Source organism: Populus euphratica, unplaced genomic scaffold, assembly GCF_000495115.2.
Source record: "Populus euphratica unplaced genomic scaffold, PopEup_1.0 scaffold1186.1, whole genome shotgun sequence".
NCBI lineage: Eukaryota > Viridiplantae > Streptophyta > Magnoliopsida > Malpighiales > Salicaceae > Populus > Populus euphratica.
This window is the reverse complement of record NW_011501044.1, coordinates 41591-63596: the sequence shown is the minus strand read 5'-3', so window position 1 is coordinate 63596 and position 22006 is coordinate 41591. Positions and strand designations below refer to the sequence as shown.

At 35.4% G+C, this 22006-nt stretch overlaps 3 protein-coding genes across 6 annotated transcripts; 1 reads left to right on the top strand and 2 right to left on the bottom strand.

Moving 5' to 3' along the window:
* Nucleotides 1–2489: 2489 nt before the first annotated feature.
* Nucleotides 2490–6511, bottom strand: LOC105117144 (vacuolar protein sorting-associated protein 36-like). Of its 2 annotated transcripts, none has more exons than XM_011014711.1 (9): nt 5790–6511; nt 4893–5096; nt 4620–4713; nt 4462–4519; nt 4241–4310; nt 3678–3813; nt 3493–3577; nt 2982–3071; nt 2490–2875 (listed from the first exon to the last, which is right to left on the bottom strand). In XM_011014711.1, exons 1-8 carry the CDS (start codon nt 6435–6437, stop codon nt 3026–3028), a joined length of 1341 nt encoding a protein of 446 aa, XP_011013013.1. In that variant the 5' UTR covers nt 6438–6511; the 3' UTR covers nt 2490–2875; nt 2982–3025. The 2 variants fall into 2 exon arrangements, with proteins under 2 accessions (XP_011013013.1, XP_011013012.1); XM_011014710.1 differs by having other exon boundaries at nt 2490–2860.
* Nucleotides 6512–6736: 225 nt separating this feature from the next.
* On the top strand, nt 6737–11081 carry LOC105117143 (uncharacterized). The gene is made up of 8 exons (XM_011014709.1): nt 6737–6924; nt 7047–7859; nt 8234–8340; nt 8422–8498; nt 8594–8663; nt 9117–9201; nt 9288–9350; nt 10175–11081. Exons 1-8 carry the CDS (start codon nt 6850–6852, stop codon nt 10868–10870), a joined length of 1986 nt encoding a protein of 661 aa, XP_011013011.1. The 5' UTR covers nt 6737–6849; the 3' UTR covers nt 10871–11081.
* A 3491-nt stretch (nt 11082–14572) lies between these two features.
* LOC105117142 (NADH--cytochrome b5 reductase 1-like) lies at nt 14573–20672 on the bottom strand. 3 transcript variants are annotated; one of them, XM_011014708.1, is made up of 9 exons: nt 20550–20672; nt 16815–16956; nt 16370–16460; nt 16160–16237; nt 15876–15956; nt 15683–15772; nt 15542–15607; nt 15012–15098; nt 14573–14849 (listed from the first exon to the last, which is right to left on the bottom strand). In XM_011014708.1, the coding sequence occupies exons 1-9, from the start codon at nt 20659–20661 to the stop codon at nt 14757–14759; spliced, it is 840 nt and encodes a 279-aa protein (XP_011013010.1). In that variant the 5' UTR covers nt 20662–20672; the 3' UTR covers nt 14573–14756. The 3 variants fall into 3 exon arrangements, with proteins under 3 accessions (XP_011013010.1, XP_011013008.1, XP_011013009.1); XM_011014706.1 differs by lacking the exon at nt 20550–20672 and adding an exon at nt 17042–17300 and having other exon boundaries at nt 14590–14849; XM_011014707.1 differs by lacking the exons at nt 14573–14849; nt 15012–15098; nt 15542–15607; ... (3 more) ...; nt 16370–16460; nt 16815–16956 and adding exons at nt 18267–18523; nt 18650–18736; nt 18846–18911; ... (3 more) ...; nt 19908–19998; nt 20322–20463.
* Nucleotides 20673–22006: the final 1334 nt, after the last annotated feature.

The window sequence follows — 22006 nt, the reverse complement described above, 5'->3', positions numbered from 1 at the left end:
TTTTTCTATTTTGCTTTTGCCTAGTTTGACAACATATAAAAAAAAAAGAAGCTCATTTGTGTTATTTTTTAATGATAAATAGTCATTTTATCCTTAACATATCATTTTATTTTTATTTGATGGTTCTATTTTTTGTTAGTATTATTAAACTCCGTTCATTCTAAAATTTTAATTATATTTTATTTAATATATTTAAAGATCCCTCATAAAGTTTCAACTAAATCTGATGATTGGATTAAAAATTACGTGAAATAACATAAAACCGGTTAAATTATGATTTTTCATTAAATTTTTGAATTTTTTCAAAAATTATAAAATTTTAACTCCAGTTAAAGCATTATATTACAAAACTCCATGCAATTTTTAGAATTTTTTAATTAATCAATTAAGAATTATAAATTTTATTTACATAAAACTAACAAAAAAAATATTAATAAAATCTTAACTGGGTTATATCACATCCAAACTTTTAACATGCCTCCATCCTTTTATATATATATAGAGTATGAAGAAAAGAACAGCAAAAATGGTTAAGGAATGAAATCATATCCTTGGTGCAAGCCTAACCTATCATAATCAAGGGGGTAATGCAACGAAGCATCAGTTCCTGCCTCCATGCACCAAACTGAGAGACAACCACATCCGTTACAGCAAATAGAATTCACACGACTTCTTTCTTCTTTTTACCTTTCTTCTTTTTTTGACTGGGTTTTATATAAATTTCACATTTTTAAAGTGATTTTTGCTTTGAAATATTTTGATATAATAAATATTTTTTATTTTTTAAAATTTATTTTTTATGTCAAATATCAAAACAATCTAAAACTATATAAAATATATTTTAAAGAATATAAAAATCAATTTTTTTTTTTAAAAAAACAAATCACATGAACAAACAGTCTCATGGAAAATGCTTCTATATATGAATTGATGCATTAACTCCCTTGAGTTTGAATTTGAGACGATAATGGTAGCTGTCTGTTTAGGTGCAGTGATCAATATCACGAATTTTAGAGGATATCACAAACACAATTCACAAGTACCCATTGCTAATTAATATCCATCTGATCACCTGTAAAGAATTCAGTTCTGCCATCCTTCAATATTCAAGCGCATTGCCGTGGATGACTGTCTGGTCAACGACGGAAGAGCACCATCTCCTGGTGCAGCACTCTCCTTCAAATACGCCAGCACCAAGCAATACCCTCTCTCAGTTGACCCAGCCACATGTTATTTAGTTCTTTGCGTTTTCAGCACTGTTGCTAGTCAAGCACCACTCCTTGCTTCTTTTCAATAGTTCCCTCTTTAACGTCATAAAAGGTTAATAGCCCGCCAATAAAGACATACATGTCCAAAATTCACGTGCGCAATACTTTCATTGATTTCTCTTTGATTCATGCTTAATTCCCAAGGCAGAATAACTTTCCTTTTGGATGCTGATCAATGGTGAGTACAAACAGCTCAAACTGATGCAAGAATGCTAAAATCACTGTACGTAATACTTTCAATATTCTTTCCAAGGCAACTTTCTCATTTCAACTTTCCTCGCAATTCCTTCCCTTTTCCGTCGTGAATTTCTGAGGTTTAACAACATTTTTCCATCCCTCATGAACTATCACAAGGACTCAGTTGTTTGATCGGGACTTCCGTAATGGGGTCTTAACGACATAGTTTTCCACTTCTTATGGATAGGCACCTACTGTTACAATCAGTTGAAGGGACCTTATTCGATCGGCTAGTGAAGAATTAGAGTTATAACGATAGAAGGGTAGTGGATGGCTGAGCAAGAGCTGGCTTTGTCAGTATCATTCCATCTATCACACAGAAGAGAGTGACGGGACAAGATCGGACAAACCTGGGTCGGGGTCGGTATCGCTATCAGGCTGAAAGTTCCAGCCATTGCAGAATAGGCCCAACGAAGATTTTTAGATTGCTCTCTTTGAGTACAGAGAAAGTCGAGGATGAAATCTACACTCAAGCCGTGGAGGGAAAATATTTTGAGATGCTGGTTGGTCAAAAGAAGATTGCATCCATGTCCTTCTCAAAGCAATATCCAGCTTCATCCTTGTTTAATTAAGAATAAAAAATAAAATTAGGATACCGCCTCAACTTCACTACCCTCTAACCTATAATGTAACTAGGATAAAATATTGTGAGAAGCTAATTTCTATAATTTTTATTTTGAAAAATGCATATCATCAATGCAAAAAAGAGAAAGCAAGATGATCATGAGTAAGATCCAATGAGAGACCCTACAAATATTTTAGAAATTAATGTAGAGTTTATTAAAGATATAGACACATATAAAATTTCATTACACAAGCACATGATTTTATTTTTAAAACCTCAATTTAAGCATGAGGCAAATAATAAATATACATGCTCGAATGAAAAAATCATGAGGGCTTTTTTAAAATCAAGTTGATTTTTACAATTGAAATCAAATCTTAGGAATTAAAGAAAAAAATAGTTTCTTGGAGTCATTACTCGCAAAAACACCAAATCCTAATTTCTCTCAGGACAGTCCTAAATTGGATAGATGAATAAAGCATGATGCTCCTTGCAGTTATGTATTTACTTGATCCATAAATTACAAAGACCACTCTTACACAAGATATTGAATTACAAAATATTGTATTTCCTTGTATTTACTGTCCCAGAAATTAAGAGTATCATCTCCAAAAGTAAAACCAACAAAGTTGTCATTCATTTGTTTGATTTAGGTTGACCTGATCGTGTGTTAGAAACCATGTCTCGGTGCTGCAGCAGGTACCTTGCGATGCCACCTTAAATCCTGGCCTATCAAGGTTTGATTGGCATTTGATGGCTGATTGAGTGAAATGGAAAAAAAAAATATTCTCTGCATTAATAGAAACTGCCATGTTAGAACCAACAGAAGAAACATGAGGATGAATGGCTTAGAATACGAGAATACAAACTAAAAATCAAGTACATGATGAGTTTTGAAAACCCAATCTTACATTGTCATGCTGTGTACTGGTTTCAAATTTCTGAGCAGAAACAGCTAACAACTTTTTATCCACAGAGAATAAATCCCATGATCCTTCACCCTGTAAAGCACACGAGGTGATACAGTATTAAATGAGTGATTTCAACTAAATCGAATGATACATGAGGACAAGAAGGTTTTGTTTGTACAGGTTTCCATAAAAAACTCATAGAGGAAAACACAAGGTATGGACCTCCACTATTCATCCTTGAAGGAATTCAAAACAGCAGCTGTAGCCATCAAAGGTCCATATATCTAAGAAATGGAGAGGTAAAAGCATCCAGGGTCCAAAAGGAAAGGCTAGAGTTAATGACCTAGTTAGATAGGAGGATGTTTTGTTGCTTTTGACTTTGTAGAAAGGATTCAGGAGAAGGGCAAGGGGGAGGGCATGGGTTTTGAGAGATTCTCCTCGTGTGCCCAATCATTAGTCATAAATAATATATATAAAATACAACCAAATTTGTTCTGAATTGTCAGCTTACATGTGAATATCATCAGAATTGATTTCAGGAAAGAGGTTAATGAAAAAGCGAAATCCATCAGGGCTTATATCCCTGCATAGCAATCCTGCCAATAATTTTCAATGATGAAGTTAAAAATCAACCATATTATCTTAAACTCAACTCTATTACCAAATTCTTTGGAAGAAAATTACAAAGAAATGCACCTTTGCTCTCAGCAGTTAGAAGATGCTCCTTGGCCATAGCTGGAGCAATACCCAATGTCATGGCAGCATCACTAGCAGTTATTCCAGACTGCAGGGCTTCAGGCTTTGATACAAGGTTTTTGATTCTTGCAAAAACCTAAAATTGACCAGAATAGTTACACATGGTGATGGACTATGAAGTACTTCTTATTTAGAAATTTCAGCACATTCTAATAAAGGACTGCTATGACAGTCTAGAAATCATTAAACCAATCTGGACATAATTTTGTTCATTCCAATTTATATTCCCTTTAGATATCCCCCTTACAAACACTTTTGGCTCTCAGCACCTCTTTGTTAGCAAGTCTTATGATATGAATTAGCTAACAATCATATTCAGTTTACACAACTTTTGCAAATTCCATACATTTCCAAACAATATACAGGACAAGTGACTAAAAAAGTAACAAATGCAACTGCAAAATGAGCCTCAAGTTCATCCTGTTAATTCCACTCCAAATACATATATTACATTAAAGCATAATTGCTATATGATTATTTAATATGAACGTAAAAGAGATCACCTCTTCATCACTATGGGACTTATTCTGGATGACCTTCACTCCACTATCAAATTTCCGAAGCATTACCGGACTGTGAAACAAAGTACAATCTTATAAATGACTTGAAAGTCACAAAGATTATCTAATGATACATGAGCATAGAAATTAATTAGTCTCCATCCTTTTGATCTCAAAACAAACAACCATAGTGTCATATTAGTTGAAGATAGTATCATACATACACATCAAACTTCTCCCAAAGAGAACATGCTTGCAACAAATCCTCAGGTGAGATCAATTCTACATAGAACATTTACAAAAATAAATAAATAAAGTAAGGGGTCTATTAGCATCAGTGAGAGCTGCTAAAAGTTATTGACTGAAGTAACAACAAACAAACCTGTGCCCCGAGCACGATTGAAGAGGCAATAGATATCTATAAGATTGATCATTCCTCCAGCTTTCTCTAGGGGAATTCTGACAAAATCTGCCAACTAATTAACAACAAAGAAAAATTGAGATTTCTTCTTTAAGGGAAGAAAATTGAGTAAAACAGGATATATTTAACATGAGAAATATAAGATCCATCTAAATTTCTCTTATCAATGGATTAAGCCACAAGCCAAGAGAAACACATACAGAGTCAACGAAACCGGTGGCAAATGAAACAGACCTGACGGGACAGTTGTTGATGATACATGGCACCTGCAGATTCTTTTGTTACTGGGGATACGATACCAACACTCAACAGCCAATCTTGCATCTCTTCTTTGGAACCCATTTCCTCATCATTCCCAGAACTACTTTGAGAGCTCGATCCAGACAAAAGCTTCTGCCTCATCTTCTCTGCTAGGATGACCATTTCTTTGGCCTTTCTCTGTAGATTTTAAACACCACTGATCATTAAGCAGCAGCCAAAACCAGAGTGACAAAACAATAACAATTTAACTCAACACATTATACACAAGGCAAAACCTAACCATTGCAATCCTGTTACAAAGCCAAACATTCAGTTAATTCACTTCTCACATAATATAGGCAATGCAACAACCCATGTGCATAATAGCTCAAGTCAAGGTACTTCAGCTAATTCGTTACGTTATTGCTAAATAGCCAGATTAAAAAACACTACACATCTCCCACAAGCTATTAACCTTATGAATAAGGAAAAAATAAAAATAAAAAAGAGTGATGAAGCAATATCAATTTGGCTTAACAAAATAGACACCAGTCAAAACCAAAAGTATCACTTTCATTTCTTACATAATCTAACAGATGCAAGAGCATATCCTTATAGTAGAGTTATTTTCCATTAATCTATTCCTAGATAACCTAATAATTACAACAAAACATTTCCTACAAGCTATTCTTGGAAACAACAGAAGACAAACATGAAACAACTATGAAAGAATTCAAGTTCATCCTCAGCATACAAAAGCCCCATGTACACATTGTTTATATCAAGCAATTATAAAATACTAATCCATTAATCTATAATCAGACAACTTAATAACTACAATTAAAAGTAAGCATCTTTCATAAGCAATAAACTTTCGAAAACAACTATTACCATAAGAGCATTCAAGTCATGAAAAGCCTCTTGCAAGCTCTTATCAGTACTTTCCCACATCTCCTGCTCTTTCCTCAATATCCCAGACACACCCACCAGCCTCACTGACCCATCACTCGAGTATAACCCACCACCCGAAACCGACCCAGAAGCCGGAACAGACCCCGAAATTGACCCACCGCCACTATCATTACCAATCTCCCAAGCCCTTCCTCTCCAACAATCCCAAAACTTTGTCAAAAACCCATCAATATCTCCCTTCCCTCTAATCACTAAAGTCACCACAACACTCCTTGAATGCATAGAAACTTGAAACCGGATCCGGGGTGAGTGAAACATTGACTTGATCGACTTTTTTGGTGAAAATATATGAGTTACAGAACTCAAAGGGATTGATATTGGACTTGAACTGTCTGTCGTGGCATTAGAAGGAAGCCAAAGGAGGCGGTGTGTGGTGAGGATTCCAAGGCCTGATTTAAATGCAGGGAAGTCAAGAGAATTGATGGTGGTTGTCGCAGTGGTGGTGGGTTCGGTTTCAAGGTCTACAGATGAGAGGAGGTGGCATTCTACTTCGGCTTGGTGGAGGACTGGACGGCCACTGCTGGTCACGGAGGCTGGTTCGAAAAAACTGGTGGTCGCGGTGGACATTCTTGTGGATGTTGTGTCGTTTGACAAGTTGTGTCTGTTTGTTAAGTCTAGTTCGTTAAGATTGAGTACAAGGTAATTTTAAGAGTTAATTAATTTATTGACATGAATTTATCTAGTCCCTATAGTATGAAAGATAGCTCAAAATGAGGCCCACAAGGGTCATCATTATAAATGTTTCATGATTTATGAAGATGTGGGAAACATTAATAACCTTTAAAGATTGGGGACTGGTCCGTGATAAAAACAATACTGAATTTAGGACTAATTTGTAGTTATGCCTTTTGTCTATAAGACAAAAAATAGGTGGTACCCTGGAAACATAAGCCCACCATCCTTCTGTTAAAGCCTAAACCCTAATACCCTGTCTTCTTGCTTACCGCATTGTGTAAAGTAGCAGTCTTGATGCTTAAAGATGGAACCTTTCTTCAATTCCCGTCGTCCTAGACACCACAAACAAAAGGGCAACACTACTCCTTATAATCAACAGGTACTCCACCCTTCCTCTATCGCACTCACTGTCTCTGATAATTTTGTATGTTAAAGGGTTTTTCTTTGTTCTAATTTTGAACTGTTTTTGGTTTTTTCTTTCTTGTTTGTTGGATTTATCAGGGATTTTCAGCAAATCCTTCTTTAACAAATTCAATGCAACCTCAGCTGGGTTTAGTCAATCCTCAAATCCCAACTCCTTTTAATCATTCAAATACCCCTTTAAGAAATGGACAAGCCATGCCTAATATGCCACCTTTAATCAATCAACAACATGGTTTAGTGAGTGGACCTAATGATCTGGCTATCCTTCAGTTACAAAATCAGGTCAACAAGTTGAATGCTTTAAAGATGTTGATGAATCAAGTAAATCAATTGCAAGGAGAGCTGTTTGGTCCTGGTTTCTCCAATTTGCCTCAACAAATCAATCAAAATATGGGTTTGTTGCAAAATCCAATGCAGAATATGATGAACCCTGTTATGCCTATGCAAATGCCAATGACTTCTCAAGTTGGTTCCTTTAATGTCCCTTCAAGTAGTCACCAAGTGGTAGGTGCTCAAAGTCCAAACTTTTTCGTAAATCAACAAGTTAAGCCAAACCAGCCAAATTTTGTAATGCCGACAACCGGTGCAAATGGATCGAAACAATTCTCTTTTGAAAATCAGCAAATGCAAGGGAACTTGTCTGCAACACAGAAAAATCAGAACTTCGTAATGCCTGCGGTGGGTACAAATGGGTCAAATCCATTGCATGTTGCAACTCAGCAAGTGGAAGGGATCTCGCCAGCATCACAACAAAGTGAGAAATTTGCAATGCCTCCAATGGCTGCAAATGGACCAAAGCCTTTGCCAGCTGCAACTCAGCAAGTGCAAGGGAACCCATTTACATCTCAGCAAAGTCAGAACTTGCAACCCTCTGCTTACAATAGGTGGCAGGTAACTACATTTCAGCTGTGATTAAAAGCCGCCATTGTTGTGTACTTGTTGTTTTTAACTTGGATGATTTCTTTCTGAGCTCATGTGATTTATGCAATCCAATAGTCATAGTTTTTTTTATACGTTTTCCATGCTTTAGTATACTATCACTCATGTAGCCGCATGTTTTCTAAGTTGCTTCACTACCTTATTATTTGAGGTCAACTGCCTTGCAATTTAATTGTTTGGCTTTTCTTGTATATGGCATCTTCTTCCAAATCTTTTTATGGTTTTGTCCATGCTTTTTCTTCTTCTTCTTTTTTTTTACCTTATTGTGCATTCCCAAACAATTACTTTCCAAGATGGTGAAGTTAAGTGTTCTGTTCTTGATGTAGGGTAATCCTGCTAAAAATGGCCAGGGTAGTACTCCATATCCCAAACGAGGAATCTTTTCTGGCAAAAACTTCAAAAATAATCCACAAAGAGAGCAATCACAATCAGGGTGTGTGTTGGAAATTTTGTTCTAAGTACTTCTCCTACTATATGCAGTGTCTCATAACCATCTGAAATTCATTTTCTGTAGGCATCAGAAATCCGAGTTCCATCGCATGGATAATGGAAAGAGAAAGCTTGGGTTTTCTAATAAACATGGTGGAAAAGGTTTGTGATCGTAGACCTTGCTACAAGATTACCTCTTCCTTGTGTGTCTTGATGGAGATAGTTGGTTTAACCTTTGTGCTCTAAAAATGTAATAGGGAAAGGCAATGAGAGGGCAGCTAAATTTGGTCGCTCTGATCCTTCAAACCAAGCTACGGAACAGAAAAGGTAATTTTGCTGATCTATCCCTTAAACATTACTGATCAATTTGAGAAAGAGTTATGTTTGGCTGATCTCATATTGTGATTCAAGCTAGCAGGTGGGTGGGGTGTTGATTTAGAGTAGGCTGCTTGTGTGGCCTCCTCTGTTCAAGAGGTCACACTCAAATTGATTGCAGGGTGACTTGAAATATGAAATTGGACTATCTTTGCTCTAGCTTGTTTGGACAATTGTAATAAATAGTTACAGCATTCTGTCAAATAAAAAAGTAAAAACTGCATTTTCCATTTATGCCTTTTCTCTGAAGTCGCTTAGTTCACCCCAAGATTATGTACTGCAGATCATTCTTATGATGTATTATATGCCTCTTTCGCTTGCTCAATATCCACTTTTGCAACACCAATTTCTGCACGGAATTTTTTTGTTTGTTCGTTCAACTCTGTACATTTGTAAACCTAGCAGAACTCATATATACACGGAACAAGAAATCAAACAATGGCGTGAATCACGTAGGAAGCACTTCCCAACAAAAACCAACATAGAGAAGGTTCGATCATGTTCTGTATCATTCTGCTGCATTAATTTAATTATTATCTTACATAATTGAGTTGATCATGAACTTGACACTTGCAGAAGCAGACTGAAAAGCTAATAGACTCTGGGGTCATTGATAAAGAGGCCAACTTTCGTCGCAAGGTACTCTATTTTTCATTGTTTCTATTGTGTTGTATATTTGGCTCATAACCTTGAAGAGAAGACCTTTATCTCATGCTTTCAACACCAGTGCCACTTGACAAGATCTTGTTTGTTTAATATGTTCTTCTAAATGGACGATCATGTTTCTCTGGCTAAGCATATATGTCAGTGAAAAATGGCATTCTGCCATGTTACATTTTATTCCACAGCATAGGTTTCTATCCTGTCCCAAATTATAGCCTTATACAGAATTTTCTCTCACCTATTGGTTTTGGTAATTAGTATTTTTGAAATGTTTGGATGTCTATCTGTCATGTAGAACAATAAATGAAGTCTATAGTCTAGCCTACGTTCTCATGGAAAGTGATCTTTTACTGTCATGTAGGTGCTAAATGCTCTGCCAAGAAAATTTGATGATAAGTTGGTGTGAAGAGTTAGATTGGAGTGGTTAGGAGAAAACTAAGGCTGTCACTTGGTTATACTGTTGATCATAACATCTGGGGTGCCCATATTTGCAATGCACAGAAACTGGTGTTTAAACGGATGATTATATCATTCATCACAAGAAATCTCATTTTATAATAGGGGTGAAAGAGAGGAAGAATGGCCTTTCTATAGTTATTTGGATTAAAAATCTACTTAATGCCAGTAATAATTGGGAAAATTTCACAATATGCTTATCAAAAGTATGCATTTCATTTATATTATGAAAGGATTGGTTGGTTTTCATAAGGTGATGCAAATCTATATCAAGGAACTATTGAAAATTCTTGAACTACAACATGCTTCAGCATTTGGTAATTTCTTGGAAATGTTTCATGCAGCAACTCAAGGAGATTTTGGCAAAGCAGGCTGAGCTAGGAGTTGAAGTTGCTGAAATACCACCAGAATACATGTTAGATTCAGAGAAGTTAGGAGTTGAAGTTGCAGAAACACCACTAAGCTATCTGTTAGATTCAGAGAAGCTAGGAGTTGAAGCTGCAGAAATACCACCACACCATCTGTTAGATTCAGAGAAACAAGAGCATGGAAGGGAAGATAACAGAAGGTCCATGACTAAGAAGGGGAGATTCTGGAACAAGCATGATAGAAGAGGAAGATACAAGAGAAAAGGTCGGTCCGACATGCAGCTTGGATTAGAAAACGAGGATAGGAAGCCAACGCTGTTGGAGAAGCTTCTTTGTGCAGATATAAAGAGGGATAAGCACCGGTTGTTGCAGGTTTTTAGGTTCATGGTGGTGAACTCTTTCTTCAAGGATTGGTCAGATAAGCCTTTGAAGTTTCCTTTGGTAGCGGTTAAAGAAGATGGTTGCAAGGATGAGCCACTGGAAGAAAAACCTTCACTTGTTGGCAAAGAAGACTCCGAAGTTCCGAACAATACAATAGCTGAGGATTTTGGTGATAGAGATGATGGCGACGAACATGATGCTCAAGTGGAGCCAGGGAATGGTTTTGTCATGGGAAAATGTGATCTTGTTGACGAAGTTTATAGGGTTGAAGAAGGAGAAATCATTGACTAAGATTGCAAAGCATTATAAACCGTTCACTCTCTTATTAATTATATTCAGTTTTGCATTAAAGTTTGTCAACAAATGGATTGGAGTCATGAAGAGAATGAAAATTTGGAATGGTATGGATGGATTGTGGTAGCCATTCAGATTGAATAGGTACAACCACAGCGCCAGAATTTTGGCCAGACATTTATCATTAACATCGTTGCTCTTCGTAAAAGTTGTCGTTTCAAAGTTTATTGGATCATAAAATCATCTCGCTTCAAATGCTTGACAGCCCAAGATTTGCATAGATCATCATACACCATCCATAAAATTCTTGGATTAACAAAAAAGAAATGACATTAATTAATTCTCTTAAGTTCTATTGTATTAGATTCATGAAGAGCTCACATATTTTTCCGAGCACATTACTAGATGATCCTATCATATTCAATGGTTGGTAACAACACATGCATGGACAGACATTTCATGAATTCTACATGCCAGTGTTCTTACCACTTGAAACAGATTAACCAAATTACAAACTCGAAAAAGGTTTTACTGAAGAGAAGAACTAGTCTCCCCTGAAACATTAAAAAGACACATCTGCCGTGTTCCATCCAGCTGATGCTGACTATACCTTCTCGCCAAGTTTTTAGCAGGGCTGACTTTGCATTACTCTAAGGTTGATTGACAGTCTGAAGTCCGTGCAACATGTACATATCCAAGCAACAACATACATGTAGAAATATCAAAAGTTATGCTAATATTATTAATTAACTTGGTACCGTTTTAAAGAAGTAAATTCTAAAGGGATGCAGCATGCCTGTAATCTCATAAATGTTAGCTCATGTTGATTCTTCATCCAAATGCTCCATAAGATCCTTCATCATTGGGATCATAAGTAGCATCATATCGGAGAATCGGTATGTGCCTCACTATCTCGGATTATTGCCGTGACAATCTATGAGTGAACTCATTTGTCATCCCTGCGAACGATAAATCTTTGAGATACCTCAAGTTTTGATTTGCAGAGGGCACCTTATTTAGTTTTGGGCAGGGTCCCATTTCTAGCCTTTTAAGAAGTGACAATGCTCCTTCGTTTATTAACATTTCATTCAGATTGCTCAAGCCTGCAAGAGAGAGAAACTTGAGTTTCTGAAACCCTCCTCCTTCAAAATGCATCTTCTCTCCGTTGTATGCCCGTGCAAGTGCAAGATAATTTAGATTGGGCAGAGCTTGAGGGACTTTAATGGAATCATCCATCAAGTTTGTAAAACTCAAACTCAGTTCAGCCAGATTGTGTAGTTTGGGAATCCAACTAGGAGACTTTGCAGCTGAAGAGGAGGAGAAGATATTGATTGGACTTGAATAATCTCACTCCTGGGATTGATTGAAAAAGCAAGTAGCGACCGCAGGTAAGTCATCTTCTCTAATGCAGTGCATAGATACCTTCCATGTTCTCTTTTCAAATTGATGATCCCCAATTTCCTCATCTTCGTCGACACTTGTAGGCCATCATTGATCAAGCTTAAATCACGGTCCACTTTAATTAGAAACAACGTTTGCAAGAACTCCAAATGCTTAATGCTGCCATGTATCTTCAATGCCCGAGTCTTTCTATCATCAGCCAAAAGATGTCGCAATTCAGGGAACGTACTGATCTCAACTGGCAACTCCTCCACGAAAGAATTTCTCAAATCCAAGGACTCCAGGTCATGAAGCTTTCTTATCGATGTTGGAAGTTTTGCTGCTCTGGTAAGTTTAAATTTCTTAGATGTATCAAATTTCCCACCTTTTTGGGAAGGTGGTCTATTGGACAGTTACCAAAATCTAATGTAGTCAAAAGCTTAAATTTTGTAAATATTACTGACATTGTGGCCTTCTTGCAGCTTTACTTCGTTAAAAGCTACAACAGTGCGAGTTTGAGACTTGGTGATAATATTTTGAGTGTTGCTTCCTCTGTTGCTTATGGAGAGATGTCGCGCTATGCCTTCGAAGGTTGAGAAACTACTGGAAACATGGCGGAGACTCGGCTCCTTTGACTTGGAAAGAATGACATCATGTACCAAATCATGAACAAGACATGTTTTGGGAGTTCCTTTCAAACTAACTTTATCCACTTGAACCAAACTTCGACGAATGAGTTCATTGAAGTATTCTTCTCCAACCTCCTCTAGTGTCATTCCTGGTTTTTCTTGTACAAAACCCTCAGCTACCCATAGTTGAATTATTCTTCCAAGTTTAATGGGAAAATCCTCAGGACACATGCCAAAATATAAGAAACAAGATTGGGGGTGGTAAGGCAGATCACCGTAGGTGAGAGATAGAATGTTAGTGACATTATCAATATATGGGTCACTCACCATTGCAGATCGGGCCTCTAAGAGCTTTTTTCCATTCAAGAATGGTCTTTTCTTTGGTAGCTAGAAGTCCACTAACAGTCACAATTGCTCGTGGCGGTAATCCTCCACATCTTCTAACAATGTCGCGTGACAATTCCTCCAGATCTTTTGGACATTGCCCTTTAAACTCAAACCTGAATGCTTTGTTGCAGAAGAGATCCCATGCCCCCTTCTGAGTTGAAGGTTCTATACGATAGACATGAACCAATGAAGATCCTGTACTAAAATTAGCAACATCCTCATTTCTTGTTGTAGCCAATATTCTACTGCCATTATCATGATCTAACAACGCATGCTCCGTGTTCCCCAAAATCCAATTTCCCATGCATCGTCAAATACAACCAAAAATGGTTCTTGTCGTTAATATTCTCTAATCTCCTTGATCAACAACTCCTCGTCCATTGTAACAACTCTATCATGAAAAGGCTCATTCTTCGCTTCATCGAATCTCTTCAGGATATTCCTTAGTAGCTCCCTCGTATCATATGATTGAGACACGGTGATCCAAGAATGGTATCGGAAGTTCTCTTTCACCCGGTGGTTGTCATGTACTTTCTTGGCCAGTGTGGTTTTTCCCACACCAACAACTCCGATCACTATCCTTTGATAAACTCCACTTACTAAGTAGCTTATCAATTCATCTCTAGGAGACTCAATCCCAACAAGCTCAGCTTCTTCAGTGAAAAGAAAACTCAGCCGAGGCTGATGCATTAATCCTCTTCTTGCGTTGCTGCTCCTACTCGATGCTCTTTGACTAGAAAGTGATGTTTTGATATCTTTGATCTCTGAAGCTATATCACGGCGCGAATTGAATGTTTTAATAAAAGAAGAAATTCTACGTTAGGAATCGACATCGATGATCAGGATGTCTTGCCACATGAAACATGTAATCATTGATGAAATATCTTCAATGTGATGAGCTTCTTATTTGGTTCACCAATAAACTTTCACGCCCTCCCCGACGCCTTCTTCTCAGATTTTGAATCTGCATCTTTCAGGAGAGCACGGATGACTTCCAATTCATCTTTTACATCTACCAATTCATCATTCACGCCTTTCAATAGTTTCACTTCTTTCGTTAGCAATGCAAGCAATTTATCAACAACAAGGCCCACTGCCGACTCTTGCCTTTTACTTTACTGTGTGTTCTTACCCCCACCATTCCATCTTTTCCCGATCCCATCCTTATTTGCACTACAATTTTGAATTGCATTTTATAATTTTTCATTGATTTAAAAGTCTAATTTAAAGCCCAAGGGCTAGCTGGTTAAGTTATGAGTGCTACAAAATGGGTTCATGCGAAGGATATATCTAGCAAAACATAGAAACCAAGAGCTCTAATTTTACAAAAAAATCTAGCACTAGGATAGGTTTACGCTGACAAATTCTTAAATAAGTGGTCATTAACAGGTGATAAAACCCTAGTTGGTGCCAATTTGCATTGCATATCTTCTTGATAATTAGAGAAAGCTAGAGAAAATAAATATACAGAAATACGTAATGATCCATCAGAACTCATATTGCATGGAGGATGTGTATCCGAGTGCATTAAGATGAGCTGCCATGGCCTTGTTCATGCCTGGTGGTCCGCACCTCAATATCTGTAATTTGAAGGATATATGATAGTTGTAGCCCAATTAGAAAATTGTTTTCATCCAAGAGACCATAATCTTGCTATAAATAAATATAAAAAAAAAAACCATGGTTCTTTTTTCCCCCATGATATGTAATAAAAAATAGAGATAATTAAAAACAAAATTGACCCGAATGTCAGGGGCAGGAGGCGGGCAGTGATTTTGAATCATTTCTTCGGATACATGACCACCACCACCGGTCCATGCTTCAGGAGGCTGCCAAAATTTTGGAAGAGTATATTGACAATCAATGCCAAGAAAATAATAATAATAATAATAATAATAATACATAGTTGTGAGGTGAAAATAATAATAATTTTTGTTACATGATAAAGAGAAAATTTAGAGAATGGATAATCAAAATAGTTTTGAATGCAAGATCATTAATGTCGAATCCCATCAGTATTAGATCTAGTTGTATAATCAAACTTAACGAGAGTATAATAGAAGATATTTTAATTTTATAACATTAGTATAGTATATGGGATTCAAAGTTTTATCAATATTTAATTTTGTATTTAATTATTTTAAATTATATATGTTATTAAATACATAAATAAATTATATATTGGCTTTTACTTTAACAAAATTTAATAATATTGGATCCTGATTCAAGCAGGATCCATAGCAGGGAGGAGAAACCATATATGTAAACCCACCCGGCTGAGGACGTAATAAACTTTGAAACGATCGGGGAATTTGCTCGCGAAGTCATCTAGATCTTCCTGCACAAAATCCAAAACTTCAACATTTCAAACTCATTATATATTTATATATATATCCATTCATGCAAGAGTTACCTTGAGAAGAATATCTTCAAACGTGGTATTGGCATAAATAAGATGCACGATGGTTTTATCTTTTGGGTTCTCTAGTATGGCTCTGGTAAGCTGGATCCAGGAAACAACAGTAATTAATTCATATCAGTAAAACTAAAATCTCACTCCAAGAAGGAATTTGCCGAAGATTTTTCAATGGTCATCACGCACGGACCTGGAACATTGGGGTGATGCCACTGCCTCCGGCGATCATTCCTAACGCCCGAACTTCGCCGCGTTGGTAATTGAACCGGCCCTTAAAAGCATAAAAACACACACACAAAAATCAGTTTAATGGTTCCAACAAATTAATAATATCGTTGGTTACAATATTAATATTTTTTATGGCAAATTGCTTGAGAACTTAATCATTAATTTGTTAACGTTCTTCAAGATTTCTTCACATATAGCGAATGAATAGTAAGTAATCGGTGTAGAAAAATGAGAGTATGCACGCACCTGAGGTCCCTTCACTGCTAGATAGTCTCCTTCACGCATCTCCCTGTAATGGTGTGACATCCTTCCTTTTGGATACATCTACTTGGAGAAAACATTTCACGATTTAAATCACGCCGGGCTGCTCGTCTATTTCACCGACGATGAATGACCCGGCCAGTATTACACACACACACACACACACATAAAGATTTGGATGGAGGGAATATTTACTTTTACAACTAGTTCAAAGTAACCAACTTGAGAATCCAGAGTAATAGGTGTGTATGGTCTTGTAACTTCTTGACCTTCACTGTCCTTTCCCCTACTCAAAAAAAAAAAGAAAAAAAAATGTAATATTAATTAGAAAAAATCACAATGAACATCTTATAGTTTAACTTACTTTATATTTCATATTTATTATCCAGGTTTTTAAAAATTATAGTTTATATCATAAATTTTCGTATTCCCATAATAGTTTATATCTTAAATAATATTATAGTTTAGACTGTTTTACGATTACTAAGGATGTAAACTATAGAGTTTAAAAACACAAAGGATGAATATAAAAACAACTAAACTATAGGATTTTCAGCGTAATTTTCCCAAAAAATTGATGATCCATCGTAAATTGATAATACATATATGGAAAATGACAGAGTTAAGGGACATTTTGAACCTGCAGACAACATGGGTTCCAACAGGAAGACCCAACACTGATTTGGGTGTAGGAAGAGAAAATCTAAACCTCGCAGAATTAGGGCTAATCTGTGTCTTCTTGATTAGCTTGAATTCTTTGAATCTCTGAGGGTCTAAGCAGCCTAAGAGCAAGAAAAAACAACATTAGCATCCATGACAAACATGAAACATGTCCTAAAACATGAACCAACAGGTGCAAAACCACACCTTTGGGTTTTCTGCCGAGAAAAAAATAAGAAGAAGCTGCAGCGATGGCGGCGACTGAAAATATAGCAATGAGAACACCAAGAACATCAGCACTGGGCATTGCCATGAAATCCATTGATTGGATAAAGGCTATTAATTTGATGGCACATTCAGCGTTTTGGTAACAAATATATATAGATAAGCAAGGGCCACCTTATGCTTTGCTGCTCTTCTCATCTTTCCCGTACCCTTCCTTGATTGAATCACTTGTTACCATTGCCAAGGAGAAGGAATAAAGGAAAGAGCATAAAGGGTTAAAAAAGAATATATTATAAATAGAAATTAAAGCCATGAAAAAAGAAAACGAAGAGATTCTTTTGGTTTGTGTTTGTTTTTCAATTTGGTAAGTAGTGACAAGATTTATTGTTTCCTTGGATTTCATTAGAAGACATAAATGCGTTTAATTAGAGAAATAAAGCTAGGAGCATAACATAAATATATTCTTAGAACAATTTTAAAATGAATTTCTGTCATTTTTATTCTGATATTTTTTTATTTTTAGGATTTAAGAAATCTCACTAATTATCTAGAAAGTGTATTTCATGGGTTCAAGTGAGCGAGTAAAACCACAACTATCTTAAATATTTATAAGATGTGTATATTTTAACTCGAATTTAAAATTTACTATATAAATTTCAAGCTCTTTAATATTACGTCGCGTAATTGTCATTGGAAAGACAACACCCTTATCTTTTCTACTTTTTTTGGCTTACAGAATCAAATCAGATTGCAAATTTAGATTAACGAAGTTGAAGATAATACTATAAAAGAAAAGGAAGAATGGAGAATGATGTCCATTCCTTCTCCTTGGATCCATTTATAAAGCTTTAAATCAATTGATTATAAGACTGTTGACTTTGCAAGCCTGGCCCTCCATCCAGCCAACTGCAGCTTACTTGTACACTGTTGCTTTTGTTGTAAATTATTTCTAACCTCCTTCCTTTTTCCCTCCCGATTCTAGCAAGCATTACTGGTTGGACGCTAGTCATTTTCATATTACCGGTTAAATATCAATTCAATATTTTTATTGAGTTTGGCTATATATACATATATAAGCGAAAACAGTTAAAATTAAAATCTGACTTTTATTGAGAATTTACAAAATAAATTACACCGAGTTAATTAATAACAATATTTTTACTAAAATAATTTTTATTTGATTATTGGCCCGTGCGATGCCGGGTTTGAATCAAGTTTCTTTTTACAGACAAGCATGGTATATATGAGGGTAGGTTTACGCTGACAAATGGCAACTAGCAGGGGACAAACCCTAGTTGGTGCCAATTTGCATTGCAAGTCTTCGCGAAAGCTAGAGAAAGTACATATTCGGCAATACGTAATGATAAATCAGAAGAAATCGTATTGCATGGAGGATGAGTATCCAAGTGCATTAAGATGAGCTGCCACGGCCTCGCTCATGCCCGGTGGCCCGCACCTCAGTATCTGTAATTTGAAGAATATTTGATAGTTGGAGCCCAATTAGAAGATTTGTTTTCATCAAGGAGACAGCATTTTATTATAAAAAAATATATATAAAAAATAGAGATAGTTAAAAATAGAAAAAATGACCCGGATGTCAGGGGCAGGAGGTGGGCAGTGATTTTGAATCATTTCTTTGGATACATGACCACTGCCACCGGTCCATGCTTCAGGAGGCTGCCAAAAATATTGGAAGAGTATAATGACAATCAACGCCAAGATGATGATGATAATAATAATAATAATAATGTATAGTTGTCAGGTGAAAATCTATATGAACACTCACCTGGCTGAGGACATAATAAACTTTGAAACGATCAGGGAATTTGCTAGCGAAATCATCTAGATCTTCCTGCACAAAATCCAAGATCTCAACATTTCAAACTCATTATATATATATATATATATATGTTCTAATTTGACAAGTTAACCTACTAACATGACAGGTCAGATGGCCTGAATGAATTTAAAAAAAAAAAAGAAAAAAAGCAAGTTGAAGTTGACCTAATAAATTTATTGATCCAGATCTAGACATGATTTATATAAAAACGATGTTGTTTTTATTGATCCAAATAACTCAGTTGAAATGGTGTACCCAGTCACCCGATCCGCGAACAGTTTAATTCCTTTGCATAGATGTAATGTACTTCCAAAAGCAAAGTGAAACGCAAGAGTTACCTTGAGAAGAATATCTTCAAACGTGGTATTGGCATAAATAAGATGCACGATGGTTTTATCTTTTGGGTTCTCTAGTATGGCTCTGGTAAGCTGGATCCAGGAAACAACAGTAATTAATTCATATCAGTAATGCTAAAATTTCACTCCTAGAAGGAATTTACTGAAGATTTTTCAATGGTCATCACGCCTGGACCTGGAACATTGGGGTGATGCCACTGCCTCCGGCGATCATTCCGAACGCCCGAACTTGGCCAGGTTTGTAATCGAACGGGATCTTAAAAGCCTAAAAACACAAACCAAAAAAATAAAATAAAATCAGTTTAATAGTTCAAACAAATTAATAATATCGTTGCTACAATATTAATATCTTTGTTGGTAGATTGTTTAAGAACTTGATCATTAATTTGTTAACATTCTTCAAGATTTCTTCACGTCTAATGAATTATAAATAATCGGTGTAGAAAAATGAGAGTATTCATGCACGCACCTCAGGTCCCTTTACTGCTAGATAGTCCCCTTCACGCATCTCCCTGAAATGCTGTGACATCTTTCCTTCTGGATACATCTACTTGGGGAAAACATTTCACGCATCAAATCAAGCATTAGTGTCTGTGTGTGTCTATATATATATAGCTAAAAAGATTTGGATTTGGATGGAGGGTCTATTTACTTTTACAACTAGTTCAAAGTAACCAACTTGAGAATCCAGAGTGATAGGTGTATATGATCTTATAATTTCTTGACCTTCACGGTCCTTTGCCCTGCTCAACAAAATTAAACATGTAATATTAATTAGAAAAAAAAATTACGGTGATCATCCTATTGTTTAGCTATTTTTATATTTACCATTGTTAATTTTTAAAATTATAGTTTACATCCCAAATCTTGTTATTCATTTAATAGTTTGTATCGTAAATCATCCTATAGTTTAGTCTGTTTTACAATTACCATGTACGTAAACTGTAAAGTTTAAAAACACAAAGGACAAGCATAAAAACAACTGAAGTATAGGATTTTCAGCGTAATTTTCCCACCAAATTGAAAATATATATGGAAAATGACAGGGTTCAGGGACATTTTGAACCTGCAAAGAACGTAAGATACAGCAGGAAGACCCAACACTGATTTGGGTGTTGGAAGAGAAAATCTAAACCTCGCAGTGTCAGGGCTAATCTGTGTCTTCTTAATTAGCTTGAATTCTTTGAATTTCTGAGGGTCTAAGCAGCCTGAAAGCAAGAAAAAACAACGTTAGCATCCATGACAAGCACAAAACATGGCCTAAAAACATGAACCAGGAGGTGCAAGACCACACCTTTGGGTTTTCTGCTGAGAACATAATAATAAGAAGCTGCAGCGATGGCGACTGAAGATATAGCAATGACAACACCAAGAACATCAGCACTGGGCATTGGAATGAAATCCATTGATTGGAGGATAAATTAAGGCTATTAACTTGATGGCACATTCAGCGTTTTGGTAACAAATATATATAGATAAGCAAGGGCCACCTTATGCTTTGCTGCTCTTCTCATCTTTCCCGTACCCTTCCTTGATTGAATCACTTGTTACCATTGCCAAGGAGAAGGAATAAAGGAAACAGCATAAGGGGTGAAAAATGATATATTATAAATAGAAATTAAAGCCATGAAAAAAGAAAAAGAAGAGATTCTTTTGGTTTGTGTTTTTTGTTTTTAAATAAATTTGCTAGAGACAAGATTTATTGTTTCCATGGATTTCATTAAAGGACATAAATGTGTTAATTAGAGAAATAAAGATAAAAATATAAAATAAATATATTTGTAGAACAATTCTAAAATGAATTTCTGTCTTTTCTATTCTGTTATAGTACTCTTATTTATTTTTTTTCCGAGACAATAATTAAGTTATCTTAGATTCTGTGATGTTTTATCTAGTCTAGGAAGGCATCAATATATAATATAAGATTACTTCATTTATAGAAAAAAAATTAAAAAAATGATGTTTTTTTAATTGAAAATATATTTTTTTTCTTTTCAAATTTAGATGAACAAAGTAGAAGGTAATACTATAAAAGAAAAGAAAAAAAAACAGAGAAATAATGGAGATTGATGTCCATTCCCTTGTATACATTTACAAAACTTAAAAATCTCGTAACATGATTAAAAGCTAGTGATAGAAATTGCATTCATTTTTAGATTTTAAATGAGGATATATATACAAACACACATAGACTTAGACTTGGGTGAAATTCTAAAAAATGATGCTAGATTTATTTTTCTTAAACCCGTTAAGTAAGTAAATTATGTTTGTTATAACTTAATTCTGGATTATTCACCAAAAATTAATTTTTTTTCAAAATAATAATAAAGGTTGGCAACATGGAGAAAGTAAATCGAGGAATCAAGCTGCATAATTGTACTCTATTATGCCAAAAAATGAAGAAAAAATATAAATTTAAGGTCAAATTAAATAATTATTGGACGAATTTGCATGAAAATTAAATCTAATGACATAATTAGATTTTTAATAGGTCAATTTAATTTAATCATGGGCCAAATTAAATTTTAATTATGTTTAAAAATTAATTTGATCCAATTGAAGGATTTAATTAAATATAAAGACTTAATTATACTTTAAATGGATCAAATTAATCTTATTTAGGGCTTAATTGGTGAAAAATTAAGTTTGGGAGCCTAATTTGAGCTTAATTAAGAAGATTAGAATTTGAAGAGACCGAATTTAATTTTTACCAAGTTAATTGATTGAAATTAGGGGCTAAATTGCAAAAAA

Excerpts from the sequence above, each read along its gene's own strand:
- LOC105117143 (XM_011014709.1), top strand. The coding sequence starts at position 6,850 with ATGGAACCTTTCTTCAATTCCCGTCGTCCTAGACACCACAAACAAAAG. Across the intron at positions 6,925-7,046 it reads CTACTCCTTATAATCAACAG|GGATTTTCAGCAAATCCTTC; the intron begins GTACTCCACCCT and ends TGGATTTATCAG. Across the intron at positions 9,351-10,174 it reads AGGCCAACTTTCGTCGCAAG|CAACTCAAGGAGATTTTGGC; the intron begins GTACTCTATTTT and ends TGTTTCATGCAG.
- LOC105117144 (XM_011014711.1), bottom strand. The coding sequence starts at position 6,437 with ATGTCCACCGCGACCACCAGTTTTTTCGAACCAGCCTCCGTGACCAGC. Across the intron at positions 5,097-5,789 it reads ATGACTTGAATGCTCTTATG|AGAAAGGCCAAAGAAATGGT; the intron begins GTAATAGTTGTT and ends TAAAATCTACAG. Across the intron at positions 3,578-3,677 it reads TCTAACTGCTGAGAGCAAAG|GATTGCTATGCAGGGATATA; the intron begins GTGCATTTCTTT and ends AATTATTGGCAG.
- LOC105117142 (XM_011014707.1), bottom strand. The coding sequence starts at position 20,661 with ATGGATTTCATTCCAATGCCCAGTGCTGATGTTCTTGGTGTTGTCATT. Across the intron at positions 19,999-20,321 it reads GTATCTTACGTTCTTTGCAG|GGCAAAGGACCGTGAAGGTC; the intron begins GTTCAAAATGTC and ends TTTGTTGAGCAG. Across the intron at positions 19,803-19,907 it reads ACTTTGAACTAGTTGTAAAA|ATGTATCCAGAAGGAAAGAT; the intron begins GTAAATAGACCC and ends TTCCCCAAGTAG.